Genomic DNA, 25,188 nt, shown 5'->3' on the forward strand with positions numbered 1-25,188 from the left:
CATAGCTGTAGTGGAGGCTGTCATGGTATGTGTACATAGCTACCATTATTGCCAAAGGGGGGTGGGGCATTATGCCTATGTAGGAATGGGAGATTTGACTGCTGCTGCCTCAGTTGTGTAAGCTGATCCACATAGACCTTTACACCGTGCCCAGTCCTGTTAAATTAAAGGGGGCCCAGGTGCAGGAGTCCATCTGCACAGGTCTGAACGTGCAGCTGGGACAAGAAAGCTCAGTGCAGGGGAGTTTGTGCAAATCCTCCAAAAACAGAATTTTTAAAAAGACACAAGACCTATTTAGACTTCCATTTTAAAACTGTTATAAAATCTGTAAAATCAATGAGGTTTGTCAACCATTCTGTCATCCTGGTTGAATTCAGTGAAGGTGCCACTAACAGGGTTCAGTATTAACACCTCATCCCCACCTAGTTCCAGCCCTCCTCTGAAAGGATGTTTTTAAACATAGTCTGAGTATTCACGTACACATTCATTCTTTATTGCTCCAAATCTGACAAAGAGGTGGCACCAGAAGCACATCTCAGGGTTCCCCAAGGTTTAAGAGCATCTATTAAGCCTCCTTTTAATACCATGATTTCATAGTAATTGTTGGTTAGAATAAATGATGCTAAGTTAGCACTTCTGCACCTTCATTTCTTGGATCTCAAAGTCCCTGCAGTCCTATAGCTTTGCAGGCACAGAAGCAGGTGCGTAGTCTTTTCAGCCCAGAATGCCAGAGAGTAGAAGTTGAGCATCTCTTTCACAGTTCCTTCTGTAATAATTGTTTTTTACATAATACCCCAGAAAATGGTTTAGGGTGGGAGAGGGGAGCCTAATGGGAATGAGCACCAGATGAGGGAATAGTCTCCAAACACCACATGCTGATTCCTTCACTGGCTCACTACACCAGGGCTCATATTGAAGCTTCATTCTAAGCAAACACACACTTGGGGTTTGCATAACAGTTAGAGAACTCTGCATTTGCAATGATTAGTAATATCAGAGCTTTAATCAAGAAAATGAAATCTTCATTTCATATTTCCCCTGTGAGTAAATGGGCTTTTTGTTAGATCAGCAGATGAGAAGTCACTGCAGTGCCCATGTTTTGTATATTAATGTAGTTCTCCAGCAGCTATTTTTAACAATCATTTTAGAATTGTCTATGTTTCCTTACAATGGCTTGGAAGGGAGAGAAGTACCAGACACTGCCAGCTGCAACAGCAAGGATGGTAATGAATTAATTGCTGGTGAGAATGAAAGGAATGCAGTCCATCTCCCTGCAAAGGGCACAACACAAGTACAACAGCTGAGCTCTATCACTGAATTATATAATCCAGTGTATTGCACTTCCACCCCTCATTAGCAATAGACTTTACTGCTGGCTTGGCTCCTTTTTATTATCGGAGATTTTGTATAAATGTTATCCACCATAATGGGAGTCATGGCTATGCAACTATTATTAAATTCAGATGGATAGTAAACTTACAATGGGTCACATGGTCCCCTCAGCTCCACTTTGACAATCACACCATTTGGGGCCCAGTGTCTTGATGATGCCCATATATAGTCTTGTTTTGGGTATGTATACTTGAGCTGATAATTTGACAGATGTTCTTTATTAGGAATTTGTATTGGAAACATTCACAAAACAGTGAATGCTGCTGCAGCTACCTCATTTCTGATTCTTTGTTTAGATTTCTTGCTATGTCAGGAAGCAGAAAGAACTGTAATTCTTAACCCAGCTCTGCACTTTAAGCAAAAGATAATGAACATTCTCATGTTAAGAAAAACTTTCCTCTGTTGAAGGTCTGAAAATTCTTTCCCTAATCAAGAGTACAGCATGCTGCATTTTTTATATTACCTTAAATTGCAAAACAGAGATTTATCCACACCAAATAATGGTTTATGACCACCAGAAACTGACAGAGAAGCTGACATCGAGAGATCGTACATAATGCCAGTATTTAACTGGAATAAACAGAACCTGTCCTGGTGTCAGAATACAAGCTTGAAATGCAGCCCGTTCAAACTTGGGGAACTTAACTAAATCGGGATCCTCCACGTCCACCTATAAATCAAACACACAATTTGTTTTCAGATCCAAAGATGGTTTGGTTACTTAAAATTAAATGATCAATTTTTAGATTTTAGGCAGTTATTTACCTGGCTGGTGTTGTGAAGAATTTGGGTTTCATGTGGATATAGATTTTCTGATTCCTGTGGAGAGTACAGACGGATGTATTTTCTTCCAATTACCTGCAGGTGGAAGGATATAAATTTTCCATCTGTCATTAATCTGCACATTACCTGCTGAAATAGGGTTTGACTTCAGTTAATTAGTGATCAGTCTAATGCTCTATCCCTCTGTATCATGATAAGCACTTAACTGTAGACTACAACAGATTGCCAGATCCTGGGCAAAACAGGTAAAGTCATGTAAGGGACTTTATGTAAGGGAGCAGTATGACTGCTCAGAGCTCCGGTACGAAACTGCAGAAAAACCTGAGTGTCTCTGGATTAAGTTTAGAAGTGTGTGCAACAAGAGTGATGTAGTGGTGGGAGTCTGCTATAGACCACCGGACCAGGGGGATGAGGTAGATGAGGCTTTCTTCCGGCAGCTCACGGAAGCTACTGGATCGCATGCCCTGATTCTCATGGGTGACTTTAATTTTCCTGATATCTGCTGGGAGAGCAATAGAGCGGTGCATAGACAATCCAGGAAGTTTTTGGAAAGCGTAGGGGACAATTTCCTGGCGCAAGTGCTCGAGGAGCCAACTAGGGGGGGCGCTTTTCTTGACCTGCTGCTCACAAACCGGGTAGAATTAGTGGGGGAAGCAAAAGTGGATGGGAATCTGGGAGGCAGTGACCATGAGTTGGTTGAGTTCAGGATCCTGACACAGGGAAGAAAGGTAAGCAGCACGATACGGACCCTGGACTTCAGGAAAGCAGACTTCGACTCCCTCAGGGAACGGATGGCCAGGATCCCCTGGGGGATTAACTTGAAGGGGAAAGGAGTCCAGGAGAGCTGGCTGTATTTCAAGGAATCCCTGTTGAGGTTACAGGGACAAACCATCCCGATGAGTCGAAAGAATAGTAAATATGGCAGGCGACCAGCTTGGCTTAATGGTGAAATCTTAGCGGATCTTAAACATAAAAAAGAAGCTTACAAGAAGTGGAAGGTTGGACATATGACCAGGGAAGAGTATAAAAATATTGCTAGGGCATGTAGGAATGTTATCAGGAGGGCCAAATCGCACCTGGAGCTGCAGCTAGCCAGAGATGTCAAGAGTAACAAGAAGGGTTTCTTCAGGTATGTTGGCAACAAGAAGAAAGCCAAGGAATGTGTGGGCCCCTTACTGAATGAGGGAGGCAAACTAGTGACAGAGGATGTGGAAAAAGCTAATGTACTCAATGCTTTTTTTGCCTCTGTTTTCACTAACAAGGTCAGCTCCCAGACTGCTACGCTGGGCATCACAAAATGGGGAAGAGATGGCCAGCCCTCTGTGGAGATAGAGGTGGTTAGGGACTTTTTAGAAAAGCTGGACGTGCACAAGTCCATGGGGCCGGACGAGTTGCATCCGAGAGTGCTGAAGGAACTGGCGGCTGTGATTGCAGAGCCATTGGCCATTATCTTTGAAAACTCGTGGCGAACCGGGGAAGTCCCGGATGACTGGAAAAAGGCTAATGTAGTGCCAATCTTTAAAAAAGGGAAGAAGGAGGATCCTGGGAACTACAGGCCAGTCAGCCTCACTTCAGTCCCTGGAAAAATCATGGAGCAGGTCCTCAAAGAATCAATCCTGAAGCACTTGCATGAGAGGAAAGTGATCAGGAACAGCCAGCATGGATTCACCAAGGGAAGGTCATGCCTGACTAATCTAATCGCCTTCTATGATGAGATTACTGGTTCTGTGGATGAAGGGAAAGCAGTGGATGTATTGTTTCTTGACTTTAGCAAAGCTTTTGACATGGTCTCCCACAGTATTCTTGTCAGCAAGTTAAGGAAGTATGGGCTGGATGAATGCACTACAAGGTGGGTAGAAAGCTGGCTAGATTGTCGGGCTCAACGGGTAGTGATCAATGGCTCCATGTCTAGTTGGCAGCCGGTATCAAGTGGAGTGCCCCAAGGGTCGGTCCTGGGGCCGGTTTTGTTCAATATCTTCATAAATGATCTGGAGGATGGTGTGGATTGCACTCTCAGCAAATTTGCGGATGATACTAAACTGGGAGGAGTGGTAGATACGCTGGAGGGGAGGGATAGGATACAGAAGGACCTAGACAAATTGGAGGATTGGGCCAAAAGAAATCTGATGAGGTTCAATAAGGATAAGTGCAGGGTCCTGCACTTAGGACGGAAGAACCCAATGCACAGCTACAGACTAGGGACCGAATGGCTAGGCAGCAGTTCTGCGGAAAAGGACCTAGGGGTGACAGTGGACGAGAAGCTGGATATGAGTCAGCAGTGTGCCCTTGTTGCCAAGAAGGCCAATGGCATTTTGGGATGTATAAGTAGGGGCATAGCGAGCAGATCGAGGGACGTGATCGTTCCCCTCTATTCGACATTGGTGAGGCCTCATCTGGAGTACTGTGTCCAGTTTTGGGCCCCACACTTCAAGAAGGATGTGGATAAATTGGAGAGAGTCCAGCGAAGGGCAACAAAAATGATTAGGGGTCTGGAACACATGAGTTATGAGGAGAGGCTGAGGGAGCTGGGATTGTTTAGCCTGCAGAAGAGAAGAATGAGGGGGGATTTGATAGCTGTTTTCAACTACCTGAAAGGGGGTTCCAAAGAGGATGGCTCTAGACTGTTCTCAATGGTATCAGATGACAGAACGAGGAGTAATGGTCTCAAGCTGCAGTGGGGGAGGTTTAGATTGGATATTAGGAAAAACTTTTTCACTATGAGGGTGGTGAAACACTGGAATGCGTTACCTAGGGAGGTGGTAGAATCTCCTTCCTTAGAGGTTTTTAAGGTCAGGCTTGACAAAGCCCTGGCTGGGATGATTTAACTGGGAATTGGTCCTGCTTTGAGCAGGGGGTTGGACTAGATGACCTTCTGGGGTCCCTTCCAACCCTTATATTCTATGATTCTATGTTTTTTGCTACTGAGGAACAGGTATTCTATAATGAAGAATGAAATCAGATCAGATTGGGTTGTAACCTATGTACCTGGCTTCATAGAACAGGAAAGATGCTTTTAAGGAAGGGAAGGCAGCTCTTCCTCTTGAAATTCATTTTTAATTACATGGCACCCAGTCTCCAAAGTGCTGTTGGGACTAAACATAACTAGAAGGAAACAATGTTGAAAGGATGGTGAATAAAAAAAGTATTGAGTTAGCTGTGCCTGCTGAGCTGAGCCATGCTACACGCAAGAGGGTAAAGGTGATATGTCCAGGTAGCTGCCAGCTGATACTGAGCTTGCTCATACTCTACAAGGTCTAATTTTTCCATCACCATTAAATTTGTTCTCTACATGGTGATGTGTAATTGGGAGAGAAGAATTAGAAAGGCAGCTGGACTGATTGACCTGCACTTCTCTGAGTTGCAGGCAGGTGATGCTAAAAATTAATTGGCAGACTAATTAAAGTTGCTAGGCTATGAAACTTCACAAGCGCTTGTGCTCTCTGTTAGCAATAGAATAATGCCTCCATTACTGGCGATCCCTCGATTTAAGGATGAACTCTACCACAGATTTATATATGGGTCCTGAGATCACGCAGGAGTCTGATCCGGGTACCACAGATCCGCCTGCAGTAGATACAGATATTTTCTGGTGGATCAGCTGCCTGCTGGAAAAAAGGTTCTTTCTTTTTAATTCCTTCTCTCCCTCTCCTCAGCTTTGAGGGCAAGGCACTTCTCCTTGATGTGGAGCCATTGAGGTTGGTTGGTGGTTTGTTCCTCCCAGCTTGTAATGTCCACATAAGTTTTCTTTGTAGCGGTTTCCTTCATCATCACAGGATCTCTGACCATGGGTGAGCTGAGAGTAGAGGGCTTGTTTTGGGAGGGGAGAGTCTAGCATCCACACACAATGTCCAGCCCAGCGAAGTTGATGCATGAGGATCATGGCTCCAATGCTGGTAACGTTGGCTTCAGTGAGGATGCTGGCATTAGTGCAGCGATCTTCCCCTTGATGCGAAGGATCTTCCTGAGGCACTGCTGGTGGTACCTCTCCAAACTCTTGAGGTGCTGTCGATAGGACACCCGGGTTTCGCATCCATAAAGGAGCATAGGAATAACAATTGTCTTATGGACCTGGATCTTGGTGTCCTTCCGTAGGTAATGGTCCATGAAAACATGTTGGAGCACTTTCCCAAAGGAAGCAGTTGTGACCCGGATCCTGTGCTGGATCTCACGATTGATTTTTTCATTTTGAGAGAGTTCGCTACCAAGGTAGCAGAAGTGCTCGACTGTCTCCAAAGTCCGTCCCTCAATGGTGATTTGTGGTGGGTCATGTAAAAAGCTGCCCATCCATTCTGTATTGAATGTCAACTCCATTAGGGAGACTGTCTTTAATGAGGACCAAAATGACTGCTAAATAGATAGAGAACACGGTTAGGGCAATAACACATCCTTGCATACCAGACAAAAGGGTCTGGCTCCAAGCCATTATAGAGAATGGTGGTAGTCATCTGATCTGGAAGAAGTCTTAAGACCATAAAAATGTTTCGGATGGCAGCCAGATCTGGCCAGCACCTTACAAAGGCGCTGTCACTGACAGAGTTGAAGGCCTTTGTCAAACTGATGAAGGCCATGTACAGGTCCTGATTTTGCTTCTGAGACTTTTCCTGGATTTGGCAGGCAACGAAGATCATGTTGGTTGTCTTGTGGGATGGTCTGAAACCACACTGAGATTCTGGCAATATTTCCTCAGCAAAGGGAAGTAATTGGTTTAAGAGGATATGGGCGAGAATTTCCCCTGCTGTAGATAGCAAGGCAATGCCTCGATAATTTTTACCCTCCAACTTATCTCCTTTCTTAAAGATTGTAACAATGTTGGCATTTCTCAAGTCTTCCAGAACCTTCTCAGTATACCAGATTTGAATAAAAAGTTTGTGGACCTTCTTTACCAGTACTTCATCTCCAAACTTGTAGACTTCAGCTGGTATGTCATCTGGTCCTGTTGCCTTGTTGCTCTTGGTTTGTATGTGGACTCATGTTACTTCTTCGAGGACGGGGGGGCAGGATCGGCAAGAGATTCTCTTTCATGTCGTTGAGGTATGGATTCATAGTGGCATCAAACAGTTGATTCATGATTCAGGAGTGATTCAAAATGCTCCTTCCATCTGGCTTTGATGGCTTAGCTGTTTTTAAAATACATTGACCCATCTTGGACTCAGAGTGGTGTAGGAGTATGGGAGCATGGACTGTAAATGACCCTTACTGCCTGAAAAGTCTCCTCATGTCATGTTTACGAGTGCAAAGCTCAATCTACTTGGCCTTTCTCACCACCACTTGTTTTTGATGTGATGGATTTTTCCTTTGGGCTTCATCCTGGAGTTGCTCGTATGACTCTTTCTTCTCTTGATGTGATATGTCGTTTTGTCATATGCAATGAGCTTTTATTTTCTGGTTGAGCAGGCCCTGAATTTCAGCATCATTCTCATCAAACCAATCTTGGTGATGGCAGGTGACATAGTCAATGGACTCAGCACATGTCGAGAGAATGGTAGCCTTTAATCACTTCCAGAAATTTTCATTATCATCAACTGTAGGTATGGTGTCAAACCTTTCTTGGAGTTTCTCCTGAGTCACTATATCTTGAAGAGACTTGACATTGAATTTCTTTCATATTGATTTTGCCTGCTTACGATGCCTTGAGGCGATCTGGAAATTCGTGATGGATCTAACAAGGTGATGGTCTGTCCAACAGTTATTGGTTCCATGCATGGCCCTTGTGATGCGGACACCCTTCTGATCTCGAGTTCCAATGGCATCCTCCTCTTGAGCAAATGCATAGAGCATGGCCTGGTCATCACGAATACCAGCTTTAGACAAAGTGAGAAACCCTGGCTCCAGGCATTGGCACCTTCTTGACTATGTTATTGCCTCCATATATCACCATGGACAGACTGGTCAGAGTTGTTGATACCATGATTCAGGACTTCCCAAAGGATCAGAAGTGATTAAATGAGTGGGGGTCAGGTCTTCCTCAGTTACTGTATCTGTCACACTGAAACAATAGGAAGAGTCTGGCATTCTGACTGATCAAGAGCTGACACAACACATTGGTGAGGCCTCATCTGGAGTACTGTGTCCAGTTTTGGGCCCCACACTACAAGAAGGATGTGGATAAATTGGAGAGAGTCCAGCGAAGGGCAACAAAAATGATTAGGGGTCTAGAACACATGACTTATGAGGAGAGGCTGAGGGAGCTGGGATTGTTTAGCCTGCAGAAGAGAAGAATGAGGGGGGATTTGATAGCTGCTTTCAACTACCTGAAAGGGGGTTCCAAAGAGGATGGCTCTAGACTGTTCTCAATGGTAGCAGATGACAGAACGAGGAGTAATGGTCTCAAGTTGCAGTGGGGGAGGTTTAGATTGGATATTAGGAAAAACTTTTTCACTAAGAGGGTGGTGAAACACTGGAATGCGTTACCTAGGGAGGTGGTAGAATCTCCTTCCTTAGAGGTTTTTAAGGTCAGGCTTGACAAAGCCCTGGCTGGGATGATTTAACTGGGAATTGGTCCTGCTTCGAGCAGGGGGTTGGACTAGATGACCTTCAGGGGTCCCTTCCAACCCTGATATTCTATGATATTCTATGATTCTAACACTCCTTTGGCCTGGAAAGCACCACCAATCTGCAGCGCCATTCCAAACCACTCATAGCTAGGCCTTAGGTAACCCCAGGAAAAGAGAAGCAGCTGAACTAAAATGGGCTGTGAGATTCCCTGCTGCCCACAATACTCCACTCCCCATTCACTGACTGAGAATCTCCTCTTCTCAAGGCACAAGTGTCACAAGGCATCCAGATTTTCCCTAATAACACTACCCTATGCAAGGCCTTTCCTCCAGAAAGATCCCAGCATGCTTTAGAAACTGTATACGTTAGGGAATTCTTCCTAGCAAAATGCAGTCACAGTTACCTCTGGGTGGAGTATGGCAGCTGTGTAACTGCACGGCAATTCTAAACAGCCATTCTTAGAAAAGTAAGCGATAAAGAATACAATCTCTAATTGAAATGTAGTGTACTTAGGTAAATAGGGCTAACACCCCTTCTTATTAACAAGCACAAATAGCCAGGGCCTCAGTTATATGGCTCAGCTGAAAGCAATGTGAAAGAATGGAATAGCTGTATTTGTCTTCGTGCATTGACTGAGGTGTCTGTTAAGAGTCTGAAGGAGAGAAAAGAGCAATGCAGGGCTCCAGCCCTGTAAACAAACTCACAGTTGAACATCTTAAATTGTAAACTCTAGGCAGGCAATCTTCATTTGTTTGTGCCGTGCTAGTACAAAGTAGCCTCAATCCTGATCAGAGCCTCTGGGTGCTTCTGTAATGTAAACGTTAATAAACCTACCAGCAATAGTTTTTCATTTATCTGAGAATAGCACTAATTTGGCTAGGGTGAGAACACAGTTTAAACTCTGAATTTTCATGGAAGTACAAAAAGTTATTTCATAAGATAATCAGGGCCGATAGTGTTGTTTGCCCTTGTGCTATATATTCACCCAAAACTCTGCCGCACCCTAGAGAGGAGAAGGAAGGCTTTATGGATAATGCCCCATGCAGGGAATCTGGAGAAATGGGTTCTTCCCAACTCTGCCATGGACTGCAGGTGTGACCGTGGGAAACTCACATCTCTTTTCTGTGCCTGGGTTCCTCACCTGTAAAATGGAGCTAAATAATACTTCCCTAGCTCACTGGGCATTGACAGCATAAATCTGTTAACGTCTGTCAGATGCTGAGATGTGCACATCAGGTGACATAATGAACTACTGAGGTGATGAGCACATCAGAGACATGATAAACTATTCACACATGCCACTCTTATCAATCGAGCCTTCAGCTACCCTCATCTCTAGTACTTATGTACGTTCTAGCTGTATTGTTAAAGTTACACTTGGGTTATACAGTCATTAAAAAAACAGAGTACAGACCTGGACTAATAAATTTTGCTGTGGATCTTGATGAAGAGGTGAGATGGTTCCCTCTGGGCCAAACCAAGCATTAATGGTGATGTCATCTTCTTCCCCTTCCCCCAGGCTGCAGTAATCAGGGATGCAAATATCCTGCTTCAGTTCTGGGATCTACTCCCAGTAACCAACAACAATGCAGAAATGAAATTAATTTCACCAAATGAAATTAACAGGCAGCAGGTTTAAAACAAACAAAAGGAAGTATTTCTTCACAGTCAGCCTGTGGAACTCTTTGCCAGAGGATGCTGTGAAGGCCAAGACTATAACAGGGTTCAAAAAAGAACTAAGTTAGTCCATCAACAGCTATTAGCCAAGATGGGGCAGGGATGGTGTCCCTAGCCTGTTTAGGCCAGGAGCTGGTACTGGATGGCAGTGGATGGATCACTTGATGATTGCCAATTCTATTAATTCCCTCTGGGGCACCTGGCATTGTGAAGACAGGATACTGGCTAGATGGACCTTAGGTCTGATCCAGGGTGGCCCTTCTTAGGTTCTTATGTAAAAGTACACAATGAAAGCGTGCATGGGCTGACGCGCAGAGCAGTGTAAATATGGACGGCATATCCAGAATAGAAGACCAGGCCTCTCAAGGTGCGGACAATGGCACTCAGATCAATACAATGGAGAGAAGTGAGACAGCCCATGTAAATCATATTTCCAAAATTATAAACCAGCTGGTTAAATAAACCACAAAGGTTGGGTTGTTCAACAGAGTCATCAGAAGAGTAGGGCCACGATCTGTAGGAAATGTCCCCAAACTACTGTACTGTAAAGCTAAAATCTATGGGAATTTTTTTAATTCTGCAGAGAAATTTTCTTCTTTAGCAGTTAAACTCAAAACACAGTAAGAAACCCTAATGAAAATATTGTTTTATTTGTGAATTGACTATGCTAATACCATGCTGATCAAGTTCTTTATTAAAATCTTTTGCATCTTAATAGAACTCTGAAATAAAATTAACATATTTAATCTACTCTTTTCAGTTATAATTAAATAGCAACAATAAAAAAAAATCCTTTTTCCTTCTTCCCCTGTTCCCACCTCTTCCCTCTGGCATAATTGTTAGAAGTGTCTTTACTCATGGTCTGAGACCTGCTCACTAGTTATTTGAATAGTGATAGCATGCAAAGGCTGCACTCAGGATCAAGATACCATGCTGCTTGGCACTGTACAGACACAGACAGTGTTCCTGGCCAGAGAGCTTACAAAGTAAGTGGAGACATGAGAAGATGAAGGAAGCCAAAATAGAGGAGGTAGAGGAAATGGTGGAATGAGAATTACAAGAATGAGTCAGAATAGTGGTAATGCATGTGTCTTGGCAGAGGAGCAGATTGCTCTTGACCTATGAAATTAATCCCTTCTCCCCATCCTTCAGTCTGACCCTGACGTCACCCCAGCATACACCCCTCACCAGACAAATCTCCCTTCTAGCTAACTGGAAGGAAGGTTCAGAAGTAACTGCAGAAGTGGAGAGAAGAACAGTTTACTTTCTGAAGATGGGTAGAGAGTAGGGACAGGAGCCCCTAGAAGTGGGGCCACAGTCACTGGAGTTTCAGAAGTGGATTCAGCTGTCCTGCAGTGGTGACAATGATCACGGACATGGGATCAGCAACAGAAAGTGATCCCTGGCTTATTTTAAATCAATACACAATCTAGAGTCATTCCAACTCTCGTCTCGTCTCGCCAAGAGCAGGGAAAGATCATTGTAAAGGAGACTGTAGCACGGGGGGTCGCTAGGTGACACTACTGCAGACGGCTACCCGTGCTGTGTATCTGAACGCACAGGGAGGAGATGATGAAATGAAGCCTGCTGCCTACTGTGCTGTGGCTGAACCGACTGCTTGCAGACTGTTCCCTGCCCAAACTTCCGACAGGGTTATTTCCTGGGGGCAGAACTGCTGCTCCAGTTACATCTGCACACACACAAGCGACATGACATGGTCACAAAGCATTACAAAGACTGGATTTTCTCACTACTGCAAAGGTACCAGCATGCTAATCAGGATGGATCCAGGGTAGAGTTACAGACCCTCCCTATCCCTTCAAGTTACGGTGTAGGTGGGAAATCCTAAAACATTATGGAGGAGAATACAGAGTCTCCTTCCAACTAACAGTGTCCAGGCTGCAACTGAGATTCTCAGTATGACCCATGTGCTGGCGGAAAGCTGACAGGTGCAGAGGACCACATGGTTTGGACAGAGACCTTCCTTAGTGGAGGATTTATTAAAGGGGATACTCTATATCTTAATAAAGAGGATGGGATAGAAGTTGATAAAAAGTACAGTTAGATCTGAAGAAAACCAGTCAAAGAGTCCCATTCAATTACATTACATGAAGGCAAACAACTAAATATCGAAACGTTTTATAAATACTCGTAAATAAATGCTACAAGTCTAAGTATCAAGACGTGTGAACTTGAGTGCCTGGTTTAAATGAGGATATTGATGTAACAGGCATCACAGAAACTTGGTGCAACGATGACAATCAATGGGACACAATATACAGAAATGACAGAATAGGTTGCACTGGTGTGGGTGGTGGCGCTATATGTGAAAGAAAGTAGAGTCAAAAAATCTTAAATGAATCAAACTGTGCCACATAATCTCTAGGGGTAGGAATTCCACGCTTGAATAGTAAGAGTATAGCAGTAGGAATATACTACTGACCACCTGACCAGGATGGTGATTGTGAAATCACCAGGGAGATTAGAGAGGCTATAAAAACAGAAACCCCAATAATAATGGGGGATTTCAACTATTCTTATATTGTCACCTCAGGAAGGGATGCAGAGATAAACTTTTTAGATGCCATTAATGACTACTTCTTGGAGCAGCCAGTCCTATAACTCAGCAGGGGAGAGGCAATTCTTGATTTAGCCTTAAGTGGAACACAGGGTCTGGTCCAAAAGCTGAATATACTTGAACCGCTTGGTAACAGTGACCATAATGTAATCAAATGTAATATCCTTGCAGGGAGGAAATACCAAAGAAACATACTAACTTCAAAAAGGGGATTTACACAAAAATGAAGACGCTAGTTAAATGGAAATTAAAAGGAACAGTCACAAGACTGAAATGCCTGCCAACTACACAGAAACTATTTACAAACACCATAACTGAGGCTCAAACTAAATATATAACCCTGCCCCTCCCAACCCCCCCCACATCAAGACGACCCAAAAAATGTCACCCTGGCTACACAGCAGAGTGATAGAGGCAGTTAGAGACAAAAAGGTGTTCTTTAAAAATTGTAAGTCAAATCCTACTGAGGAAAATAGAAAGGAGCATAAACTCTGGCAAATCAAGTGTAGAGGTATAATCAGGCATGCCAAAAAAGAATTTGAAGAGCAACTGGCAAAAAATGCAAGAACCAACAGCAAACACTTTTTGTAAGTTCATGAGAAGCAGGAAGCCTGCCAAACAATCAATGGGGCCACTGGACGATCAAGGTGCTAAAGGAGTACTCCAGGAAGATAAGGCCCTTGTGGAGAAGTAAAATGAATTCTTTGCAACAGTATTCACTGCAAAGGATGGGATCCCTATTGAGTGTGGGTTGTAGTTGTCTGATGATACCCCACATGGTTTCCAGTGTGGGGTGGTAGGGAACAACTAGGGGTGTTCAGTCCGAGGGCGTTTTATTTCTGTATTGAAGCAGGTTCTCTCAGGGTATTTGTGTGGCCTGTTCCACTTTTTGTTTTTGTGTTGGACGGCTGTCATCATGGATGTCATTTCCTTATATGCCAACATCCCTCACAATGACAGCATTGCTGCCTGCCTCAAACATTTACAAGACAATGGACAACACTCAAAGATCCACCCCAAACACATAGCCAAACTCATCCATTTCAGCCTCACCCAGAACCATTTTACATTCAACAACAAACATTTTGTCCATACCGTTGGAACAGCCATGGGTACTAGGATGGCTCCCCAATATGCCAACCTCTTCATGGGCCACCTTGAAGAAGAATTTCTGGACAAATTGGGGCCGGTTTTGTTCAATATCTTCATAAATGATCTGAAGGATGGTGTGGATTGCACTCTCAGCAAATTTGCGGATGATTCTAAACTAGGAGGAGTGGTAGATACGGTGGCAGGTAGGGATAGGATACAGAGGGACCTAGACAAATTGGAGGATTGGGCCAAAAGAAATCTGATGAGGTTCAACAAGGATAAGTGCAGGGTCCTGCACCTAGGATGGAAGAACCCAATGCACAGCTACAGACTAGGGACCGAATGGCTCGGCAGCAGTTCTGCGGAAAAGGACCTAGGGGTGACAGTGGACGAGAAGCTGGATATGAGTCAACAGTGTGCCATTGTTGCCAAGAAGGCCAAAGGCATTTTGGGATGTGTAAGTAGGGGTATAGCCAGCAGATTGAGGGATGTGATCATTCCCCTCTATTCGACATTGGTGAGGCCTCATCTGGAGTACTGTGTCCAGTTTTGGGCCCCCACTACAAGAAGGATGTGGAAAAATTGGTGAGAGTCCCTTCCAACCCTGATATTCTATGATTCTATGAAATGCACCAGGAAACCAATGATATATCTGAGATACATCCAGGATATTTTCATCCTCTGGACACATGACTTAAACTCCCTCATAGATTTCCACCACAACTTCAACAACCACCACCCATCCATCAGACTCTCTCTGGAACACTTCCACACTATCAACTTCCTGGACACTATGATTAGCTTTAATAATGGAATCCTATAGATAACCATATACAAGAACATAAGGATGGCTCTACTGGGTCAGAGCAAAGGTCCATCTAGCCCAGTATCCTGTCTTCCCACAGTGGCCAGTGCCAGGTGCCCCAGAGGGAATGAACACAACAGGGAATCATCAAGTGATCCATCCCCTGTCACCCATTCCCAGCTTCTGGGAAACGGAGGCTAGGGACACCATTCCTGCCCATCCTAGCTAATAGACATTGATGGACCTAGAGATAAACCAAAAAAACCACTGGATCACCCCACATACCTTCACAGATCCAGTAAAAAGAAAAGGAGGACTTGTGGCACCTTAGAGACTAACAGATTTATTAGAGCATAAGCTTTCGTGAGCTACAGCTCACTTCATCGGATGCATCGGAACTGTAGCTCACGTAAGCTTATGCTCTAATAAATTTGTTAGTCTCTAACGTGGCACAAGTACTCCTTTTCTTTTTGTGAATACAGACTAACATGGCTGCTACTCTGAAACAGATCCAGTAATCACTCCAAACACACCAAGAAATCTGTTATCTACAGCCAGACACTCAGATACCACGGAACATGCTCTGAGGAGAATGTCTGGGATACACACCTTAACACACTCAAAACCACCTTCACCAAACAAGGACACTCAACCAGAGAAGTAGATCACATCATGGAATGGGCCACCCAAATACCCTGAGAGAACCTGCTTCAGTACAGAAATAAAAACCCCTCTGAACACACACCCCTATTTGTCACCTACCACCCCACACTGGAACCCATTCTGGATATCATCAAACAACTACAACCCATACTCGATGAGGACCCCATCCTCAAAGAAATCTTTCCTGAACCCCCTCTTCTGGCCTTGCACCCCCCAACCTCTCCAAATTCATCATCAGATGCAAGCTCCCCACACAGAAGGACACACCAAATCAAAGCAGCACCAGACCCTGCCAGAACAACAGGTGCAAAACCTGCAGACATATCTCAATTGCTACAATGATCAAGACCCCTGCCAACACATCATTCAAGATCCATGGATCCGATACACGCCCCCACAAGCTCCAGGGCACTAAATGCTCCCAAAACAATAAACCAGACAATCACTGCGCTCTCGACTGAACTCACAGGAAAATGATAAAAGACAAAACTACCCTATCACCTGTGGGTGAACACTTTTCACAAAGGGATCATTCTGTATCTTACCTCTCAGTCTTCAGCCTCAAAGGAAACCTGCACAACACCTCCTAAAGATGAGCCTGGGAGCTTAAATTCATTACTCTGCGAGACACCAAAAATCATGGACTGACAGAGACACTGGATTTATGGCTTATTACAACAATCTGTAACCCGCTAGCCCCCTCTTTTTGTCCTATGACTGCAGAGGTGTTAACAAGCCACTCTACCCTAAGTAGTCCCTTATAACAGGGGTTCTCAGCCTTTCTCTTTCTAAGGCCTCCCCAACGTGCTATAAAGATTACATGGCCCGTCTGTGCGACAACAGTTGTTTTTCTGCATGTAAAAGCAAGGGCCAGTGTTAGGGGGTAGCAAGCAGGGCATTTGCCCCACGCTACAGGGGGCCCTGTGAAGCTAAGTTGCTCAGGCTTCAGCTTCAACCCCCGATGGTGGGGCTTTGGCTTTCTGCCCTGGGTCCCCAGCAAGTGTATCATAGAATAGCAGGGTTGGAAGGAACCTCAGGAGGTCATCTAGTCCAACCCCCTGCTCAAAGCAAGACCGATCCCCAATTAAATCATCCCAGCAAGGGCTTTGTCAAACCTGACCTTAAAAACTTCTAAGGAAGGAGATTCCACCACCTCCCTAGGTAACGCATTCCAGTGTTTCACCACCCTCCTAGTGAAAAAGTTTTTCCTAATATCCAACCTAAATCTCCCCCACTGCAACTTGAGACCATTACTCTTTGTTCTGTCATCTGCTACCACTGAGAACAGTCTAGAGCCATCCTCTTTGGAACCCCCTTTCAGGTAGCTGAAAGCAGCTATCAAATCCCCCCTCATTCTTCTCTTCCGCTGACTAAACATCCCCAGTTCCCTCAGCCTCTCCTCATAAGTCATGTGTTCCAGTCCCCTAATCATTTTTGTTGCCCTCCGCTGGACTCTTTCCAATTTTTCCACATCCTCCTGTAGTGTGGGGCCCAAAACTGGACACAGTACTCCAGATGAGGCCTCACCAGTGTCGAATAGAGGGGAACGATCATGTCCCTCGATCTGCTGGCAGTGCCCCTACTTATACATCCCAAAATGCCATTGGCCTTCTTGGCAACAAGGGCACACTGTTGACTCATATCCAGCTTCTCGTCCACTGTAACCCATAGGTCCTTTTCTGCAGAACTGCTGCCGAGCCATTCAGTCACTAGTCTGTAGCGGTGCATTGGATTCTTCCGTCCTAAGTGCAGGACTCCGCACTTGTCCTTGTTGAACCTCGTCAGATTTCTTTTGGCCCAATCCTCCAATTTGTCTAGGTCCCTCTGTATGCTATCCCTACCTTCCAGCGTATCTACCTCTCCTCCCAGTTTAGTGTCCTCTGCAAACTTGCTGAGGGTGCAATCCACGCCATCCTCCAGATCATTTATGAAGATAATGAACAAAACCGGCCCCAGGACCGACCCTTGGGGCACTCCTCTTGATACCGGCTGCCAACTAGACATAGAGCCATTGGTCACTACCCGTTGAGCCCGACAATCTAGCCAGCTTTCTATCCACCTTATAGTCCATTCATCCAGCCCATACCTCTTTAACTTGCAGGCAAGAATACTGTGGGATTACTGTGTAATGCTGGCCCGGCTTGGCAGACACCCTGAAACCAGTGGGGCCCGTACCCCTGGTTGAGAACCACTGCCTTACAGCACGTGCTAGCTATTTATGCTAAACAATCTGTCCCACCTTGCAGTTTGCTCTGATGCCAGGAGTTCCTTTGCCAGACCTGAACAAGAGCTCTGTGTGGCTCGAAAGTGTGTCTCTCTAAGGCCAGGTCTACACTACCATTTACTTCAGTACAACATATCACTCAGGGGCATGGGCAGCAGGTATAATAGGCCAGGGGAGTCTCTGCCTTCCATGGCGCTGCTGCAGCCACCAGACCTCTGGCTGCGGGGTTCTGGGGGGAAGCTTTTGATTGATTGTGCCCCATGCGGGTTCAACGGTGGCTGAGCAGGCAGTATGAGCTATTCAGCTTCCCAGGTTCATCAGTGACCTGGACTCCAGGGAGGTCACTGATGAACCTGGGAAGCTGAATAGCTCATACTGCCTGCTCAGCCACCGTTGAACCCGCATGGGGCACAATCAAACGCTTCTTCTGGAATAGAGAGACACTTTTCCCCAGGCAGCTTGGGCTCTGGGCTGGGGAGGCGCATCGCGGCTGCAGCTGGCCTGGGATTCCTCCAGGCAGGCGTGGGGAGACCTAAGGGCTTTGGTCAGCCTGGGGCTCCTCTGGCTGAGGCAGGTGAGGTAGTGGGTCTTGGGGCTCTGGCTGCGGGCAGAAGGGGTGGAGCCGGTGTTGGGGTGTGAATAAGCCACCCCCCTGAGCAACCTAAGTTACACCGACCTAAGTGCCAGTGTGGACAGCGCTATGTCGGCAGGACAGCTATTGCCTCTCACGGAAGTGGATTTATTATGCTGACAGGAGAGGTCTCTCCCGTTGGCAAGCGTCGTCACCAGACATGCTACAGCGGTGTAGTTGTGCTGATGTAGCGCTTTTAGTGTAGACTAGCCCTCACCAACAGAAGTTGACCCAGTAAAAGACACTGCCTTGTCTCTACAGCAAGCTGAAAAAAATATTCATTTTTAGATTTACCTGATCAAAAAGCTGATGCTGGGCAAGGTATCCAATGCTATTCTGAAATTACAGGAGAGAGAAAGAGAATGAATAATGATTTATAGGGTCTGGCTTCACATTTATGGAAGTTGACTTTATTTATAAGTAATTACTGGCATAATTTATTCCAAAATGCTTGAGTCAACTGAATAATAACTGACTATTTTGGCTGTAAATGCTCCTTTTGCTGGAGATATGATGCCATGTGGTCCTGCCAGCTCAGAGACTTCTGATCCTGATGCTTGTGCCACAGTGCAGGGATGTTTAGTATCTAACCTGATGTCCCATTTCTTCATATCCCTTGTTACAGGTTGCAGTGAAATTGGATCTTATGAGATCTCACAAAGCACCAGAATCAATTAGAGGAACAGTACTGGTGACTATGGGGCTTGGTCTGAGGCTCCTGGCCTTCATTAGACTGGGTCAGGCCAGGGGGATATAGTCACCATCTGGGACAGAATGACTGCTCCAGACATGGAGAGCAAAAAAAGGGAAGAAATGGTGAGAAATTTTCTAGAGTCCTTGTTCCACCTGTAACAGAAGCTTCAGAGCGGCGATCTGTGTAATAGCAGAATGTGCCCTCTTCAGCTCCACACCCATGTTATCTGTAATATCAGTGAATATAACCAAGGGGGGAGTTTGTTTTCGAGTCATACTAACATCCCCACAGTTTCAGTGAGTCGCATACAAGACTCATGGGAAAGTGGAGGAGCAAATATGCTGCAAAGAGCACAAAGAACAGTCATGGGATGAGTCTCCTGATGGAATCTGTGCAACGATCAAAACCAGAAAGCCTCTAAAATCCCCTCTATGGCCAGGGATTCACCCTTTAAACAGGCAAAGTTTTAGATTGTTCATTGATAGTCTCATTGATAGTCACACACAGATCAATATATATGTAACATGGGGCTTCCCAGAAGAGGGGTGATCTTAAGTCACCTGCTCAATGCCTAGAAAAGCTCCTAAAATTCCAGTTGCTGCACATTAACATCTAGATAAGGAGAAAGCGAGTCACTGGTGCAAACTGGGGCACTTCCAATTCCTGAATTTCAGGCACCATGACTCACATAAGGCAGCTGTCCCCAAATTTTTTACCTTGCGCCCCTCTTTACCCCTGTCCACCCCCCTTCCTCCCCCTGTAACGGACAGAGGTAAGAAGGCTGAGGCTGGAGCCACAGCTGGGGACAGGGGCGAGGCCTCGGAAGGGCATGGGGCTGGCAGTCGGGGCCAGCAGCTGCGTGGCACTCCCCGCCCCCAACATGGGGGCTATCCTCGACCCCAAACGTCCCTCCATGCTCCCCTAGGGGGCGTACTGCACAGTTTGGGACCTCTGGTGTAAGGTATTGTGCAAGCAGCTCTCTGTTCTAATATTCTTTGCCAAGTGGGTCTAAGACAGAATTCCCCAGTCCAATACCAGACTTTGTCTGGAGATAAAACAACGTGGAAGTAACAGACCTTGTTCACGATATATTGATCAATGAAGTCATTGACAATCATGAGTGTCTGAGACCATTCCTCATCGGTATACCGGGAACCCACTTCTACAGGGACTGTGCGGCAGCCGGCGATTTGACGGAGATAATCCAGACTAGAAGAAAGCAGGTTCCATTATTTTCAATCTTTGCTCTAACATTTTCATTATTTTTCCTGGTTTGGATGTCAGATGGGAAATCCATTTTCTGAGAGGGTTTTGTGAACAAAGAACATTAGCGTCACAGAGCAGCTGCCTTTGTCCTTTGCCCTGACTAAGAAGATTATGGAAACATCCTGAGCACTCCAGTGGAGAATTTACCTGAGGGCACGGGCAGCGGGTGAACCGCAGGCTGGGAGAGGCTAGCCCCTAGCTGGCCCCACCCTCCCCTGCGGCCCCAGTCCCCTTCCCCAACCAGAGCCCCCCTGCCCCAAGCACCAGGTGGGCAGCGCGTGGACCCCGCCTGCCTCTGAGTGCAGGGCGGGTAGGCAGCGCACAGTCCCCCCAAGTGCAGGGAAGGCGGGCACCCCCCCCGAGCACAGGGTGGGCGGCACATGGCCCCTCCCAGTCCCAATCACAGAGTGGGCACCCCAGTGCTTCCAGCCCCCATGCCCCCAGTGCTGGGTGGCCCCAGCAGCACTGACGAGGATTAGCCTGTCTGGGCTGGGGCCAAGGGGGAAAGGGCAAGTGGGAGGGGGCTTCGGGGATAAGTGTGGGTGGGGCCATGCGGGGCTGTTTGTGGGGGGCACAGCAGTCCCCAGCCTATTGGATGCGGCGCTCGTGCCTGATGGGTGTCTCAGGAAGTATTGTTTACATGCCATTTGCCAGAAAGAGTATCCCTAAGAGGAGAGGTGGAAGCTGCATTGCTTGGAATATTATTATTATTTTCTATTTACACAGCACCTGAAGTCTGGTAGGCGATTTACAAGACTAATATGCAGAGAAAGCCTCTGCTCTCAAAAGCCAGCCAACCAGAGAGACCGAGGATGCAAGCAGCAAAGGAATGAGCAGTGAGGTTTATATGCATCTTAATACCACAATTTTTCTTCAGTTAAAAAACCCCTATTTCCTATTTGAAAACATCTTTGAGAAGAGAAAAAGGGTTTATAAAAGTACTGAGTGAATAATGAACCATAATTTATTCAATGAACATAGCTTCTATTGTGCTTGTGGAATAGCAGCAAGCAGGTGAGGGTTTCCTCAAATTCATTTGAGAGTTTTTTGTAAATTTATTTTACTCTATAGATTAATCATGTGCTTTTGGCTACAAATATTCATTACACAATATTGAAATTTTAGGTGCATTGCTTAGTTGAATGTTAAGGTAAGTCACATGATATCATTAGGCTGAGCCTGCAAGCACTTCCAGTGTTAATATTTGTGCTTGTAAATGAAAAATTTCATTTCCAATAATTCTTGGACATGCAACTTTGAAATTCACTTTCATCAAATATTTCTCAGTAAATCTTGATTGTGTGAATGCTTGCAGAAAGAAGAGACGTGGCTGAGGCAAATTCAAATAAATAACCATGAGAATCTTTGGCAATATATGCCCAGCTCTGATATATAGCACTAGAAAATGCATCAAAGAGAGGTTCCCTGCATTGGCTTCCGAAAAGATGGCATGGATGACAAACCAGCTCTCTTCCAACATCTGATTTCTATTATTCTATCATTAGCCAAGCAAATCTATTAGGATGCAAGTTTCTGAACTGGATCTGTTGCACCCAAGTTCTATTAGCAATGAAAAATATTTCAGAAGTAGAGCAAATTATGCAGCAAGATGATGCTCCTAGCAGGAATCACTGGAACTGGCATTTCATACCTTACAGAGGCATACATTGTTCTGGGCTTAGTTAACTGGTGCAGAAAACATGCTTGCTTAATCAGGGCAAGAGATGATGCCGTTTTTAAGCTCTTGTCCTCACCTCCATTTCTTCATACATGGCCAGTGGTCAACAATACCCTCCAGGATGACAGGCTTTTGTGGAATCATATAATTTTCTCTGAAATGCTCTAGAGAAGGGCAGTGAAGCCGTGGAATAACTTCTTCTGATTTTACTGATGGAATGGTAGTGTGGTCATTCCGGATTTTCTGAAACACAGGGATTTTTTAGCACAACAAAGTAACCTGCCCTTTACTACATCAGAAAACATGTATGTTAAAAAACAGTGTTACTCTCTCCCAGCAAAGGAGATGCTGAAATCACTTGAATTGAGGGTGTAACATAAACAGGGAAAAGCGCCATCAACCTGTGGAACTTCTTGCCAGAGGATGTTGTGAAGGCCAAGACTACAACAGGATTCAAAAAAGAACTAGATAAATTCATGGAGGATAGGTCCATCAATGGCTATTAGCCAGGACGGACAGGGATGTGTTTCTAGCCTGTTTGCCAGAAGCTGGGAATGGGCGACAGGGGATGGATCACTTGATGATTCCCTGTCTGTTTTTTCCCTCTGGGGCACCTGGCATTGGCCACTACTGGAAGGCAGGATACTGGGTTAGATGGACCTTTGCTCTGACCCAGTATGGCCGTTCTTGTGTTCCTAAACAGAACGGGGATAAAATCCTCAGCACTCCTCCAACCTGCAAAGACTTCCCAAAATGCCCAGGAGTCTAAAGTAAAACTGCTCTTATGTCCTAAGCGCATATGGATGGAGAAGCCAGATTTACAGCTTCCCTCAGACATACTAGTGAGTGTGGGGGGAAGCTGACCTCTCCTTTGTATTGCCTGCCCTGCCTCTTTGTGTTGCATGTCAATGGAACAGCCTACAGCGTCTCACAAAAATCTCACAATTAGTAGTGGTGGACTGACTTATGGAGGCTGGAATCATCAGTTCTTTTCTCGGCAGCAGGATATGGAATAGGAACAAAAGCAGAAAAGGAAGAGAGATTTCAGCGGGTCACCAAATTAAAAAAAAGTAAAATGAACAAGAAATTCTCCAAGCTGCACTGAGAGCTGCTGCAAGTGGCAGCTCTTATAGTGTATCAAAGTAGTTCTGTGTATGCAGAAAGAGTGATTTTGTGAATCCCAGGATGGGGAACCTAGAGACACTTTTTCCTGTCTTTGCCACTGACTCACTGCGTGACCTCTGGCACATCACATATCCATTTTACAGATGGAGAAACTGAGGCACAGAATGGTGATGATTCTCATTTATAGGGCCTGCAAGGATCAATTCATTCATGTTTGGAAGATCTTTTGACTGAGATCCTTGAATGGAAGGTACCACAAAAGTGTGATAGAGGCCTCCCATTAATTGGGAAACCAGAGGATGATATAAGCAAGAAGTAGATAAAAAATGGGACAGAATACCTTTAGATCTGCAAATAAACTGAGAAAACAGGATGAAAAGTTCCATGTAAACAAACAAAAACAAAAAAAGAGGAATGATTGCATAAAAGCATCATCTTCTGCCTCTGTAAAGCTCATCTCATTTGTATTGCCTGAGATCTCTGCTTTTACCCAAGAACGAGAGAGACCCAGTTACATGATTTACCCCCCAAGGTCAGTGGCTTCTTGACCCAGCCTGGATTTTGGGATCTAGTTATTTGCTGGAATACCAGTTCCCATTCTCTCTGTATGTAATACAGTGGTGGACAAGAACATTGAGAACTGCTACCTTTCTAGGTGACTCCTTTGTGTCTTCTTCAGCAGACCGTTTCCCATACGTTAGATGCTTCTGAAGGACATTAATTATCCTAACCAGGATGTTATCCAATATGGATGCTCCCATCAGCAGTCCCATGTCACAGACCCGAATGGCATCTGCTATGGTGCCTTGCTCACTGCACATACACAGCACTTTGAAAAGGCAGCCATAAGAATAGACTCGTCGCCAGTCCTTGTCCACATCTCTCCAAGTCCCAATATTAAGCTTTTCCCAAGAGTAATCTATTATTATTTCACTGACTTGTAAGCAGGTTTCCCTTGTGCCTCCAGAGCACAGGCTTCCAGCTCCATAGAGGAGGTCTCTAGCTTGCTGGAGCAGTGAGATGACACTTTCCTCCACTTTCTCGCTGAAGTCCAGTTTCAGGTCTTTCTTAGTGCTGGGCAGCAATGCCCTGACGTCTGCCCACAGGGCATTCCCTGCTGAGACCTGATCTGCAGCGGGGCTGGAGCTCCTGGCTCGGCCCTCAGGGGAGCTGGGTTGTGACATGAGAACCCCTGGGGCTGACTACGCTACTGGCCAGCTAGGAGTAAGGGCTGGTTCTCTTGCCCGCCAGCTCCTGTAAGCAAACACAGATGTTACTTGTGAGCAGAGCCAAAGGGGCCCAATGTGGAAGCCAGGCAGTCACAGTGCCACACTGAGAGCTCCTCCCCCCATGCACCCCTCCTCCCCCCCAGAGCACCCCTCCTCCCCCCAAGAGCACCCCTCCCTCTGAGAGCCCCCCCACCCCTAGAGCACCCCTCCTCGCCCCATGCACCCCTCCCTCTGAGAGCCCCCCCCACCCGTAGAGCACCCATCCTCCCCCCATGCACCCCTCCTCGCCCCATGCACCCCTCCCTCTGAGAGCCCCCCCCACCCCTAGAGCACCCCTCCTCGCCCCATGCACCCCTCCCTCTGAGAGCCCCCCCACCCCTAGAGCACCCCTCCTCGCCCCATGCACCCCTCCCTCTGAGAGCCCCCCCCACCCCTAGAGCACCCCTCCTCCCCCCATGCACCCCTCCTCGCCCCATGCACCCCTCCCTCTGAGAGCCCCCCCCACCCCTAGAGCACCCCTCCTCCCCCCATGCACCCCTCCTCGCCCCATGCACCCCTCCCTCTGAGAGCCCCCCCACCCCTAGAGCACCCCTCCTCCCCCCATGCACCCCTCCTTGCCCCCAGAGCGCCCCTCCCCCGCGCAGCCCGGGAGGGGGGAACCGCCTCGCACCTCTCCGCAGCGCCGCCTGCCGGAGCCCTGCAGCCAGCGCCCCGCGCGCCCCCCGCGCTCCGAGTTCCGCATCTACTGGGCCTGCGCAGCCCCGCCCCCACCCGAGCTGAGAGCGCGGCCCGACCATGGCTCCGCCTCCTGCCGTCCTCCCGCCCCCCCCCACCGCGCGCGGGCCCAGCGGGGGGG

General features: G+C 46.3%; 1 protein-coding gene across 2 annotated transcripts; it reads right to left on the bottom strand.

Annotated features, from left to right (window-relative positions):
* Window positions 1–471: 471 nt before the first annotated feature.
* On the bottom strand, window positions 472–25,108 carry KDM8 (lysine demethylase 8). 2 transcript variants are annotated; one of them, XM_048866426.2, is made up of 8 exons: window positions 25,003–25,108; window positions 23,751–24,357; window positions 22,055–22,221; window positions 20,111–20,243; window positions 18,635–18,676; window positions 10,085–10,234; window positions 2,158–2,250; window positions 472–2,062 (listed from the first exon to the last, which is right to left on the bottom strand). In XM_048866426.2, the coding sequence occupies exons 2-8, from the start codon at window positions 24,285–24,287 to the stop codon at window positions 1,898–1,900; spliced, it is 1,287 nt and encodes a 428-aa protein (XP_048722383.1). In that variant the 5' UTR covers window positions 24,288–24,357; window positions 25,003–25,108; the 3' UTR covers window positions 472–1,897. The 2 variants fall into 2 exon arrangements, with proteins under 2 accessions (XP_048722383.1, XP_048722384.1); XM_048866427.2 differs by lacking the exon at window positions 10,085–10,234.
* Window positions 25,109–25,188: the final 80 nt, after the last annotated feature.

The sequence above is a fragment of the Caretta caretta genome, chromosome 10 (assembly GCF_965140235.1).
Source record: "Caretta caretta isolate rCarCar2 chromosome 10, rCarCar1.hap1, whole genome shotgun sequence".
Taxonomy (NCBI): Eukaryota; Metazoa; Chordata; order Testudines; family Cheloniidae; genus Caretta; species Caretta caretta.

What these genes read in the sequence shown, in the direction of transcription:
- KDM8 (XM_048866426.2), bottom strand. Translation starts at nt 24,287, where the DNA reads ATGTCACAACCCAGCTCCCCTGAGGGCCGAGCCAGGAGCTCCAGCCCC. An exon ending in ATCAATATATCGTGAACAAG is followed by an intron (nt 18,677 to 20,110) that starts GTCTGTTACTTC and finishes CTGTAATTTCAG; the next exon opens with AATAGCATTGGATACCTTGC. An exon ending in TTCTTCACAACACCAGCCAG is followed by an intron (nt 2,063 to 2,157) that starts GTAAATAACTGC and finishes TTTGATTTATAG; the next exon opens with GTGGACGTGGAGGATCCCGA.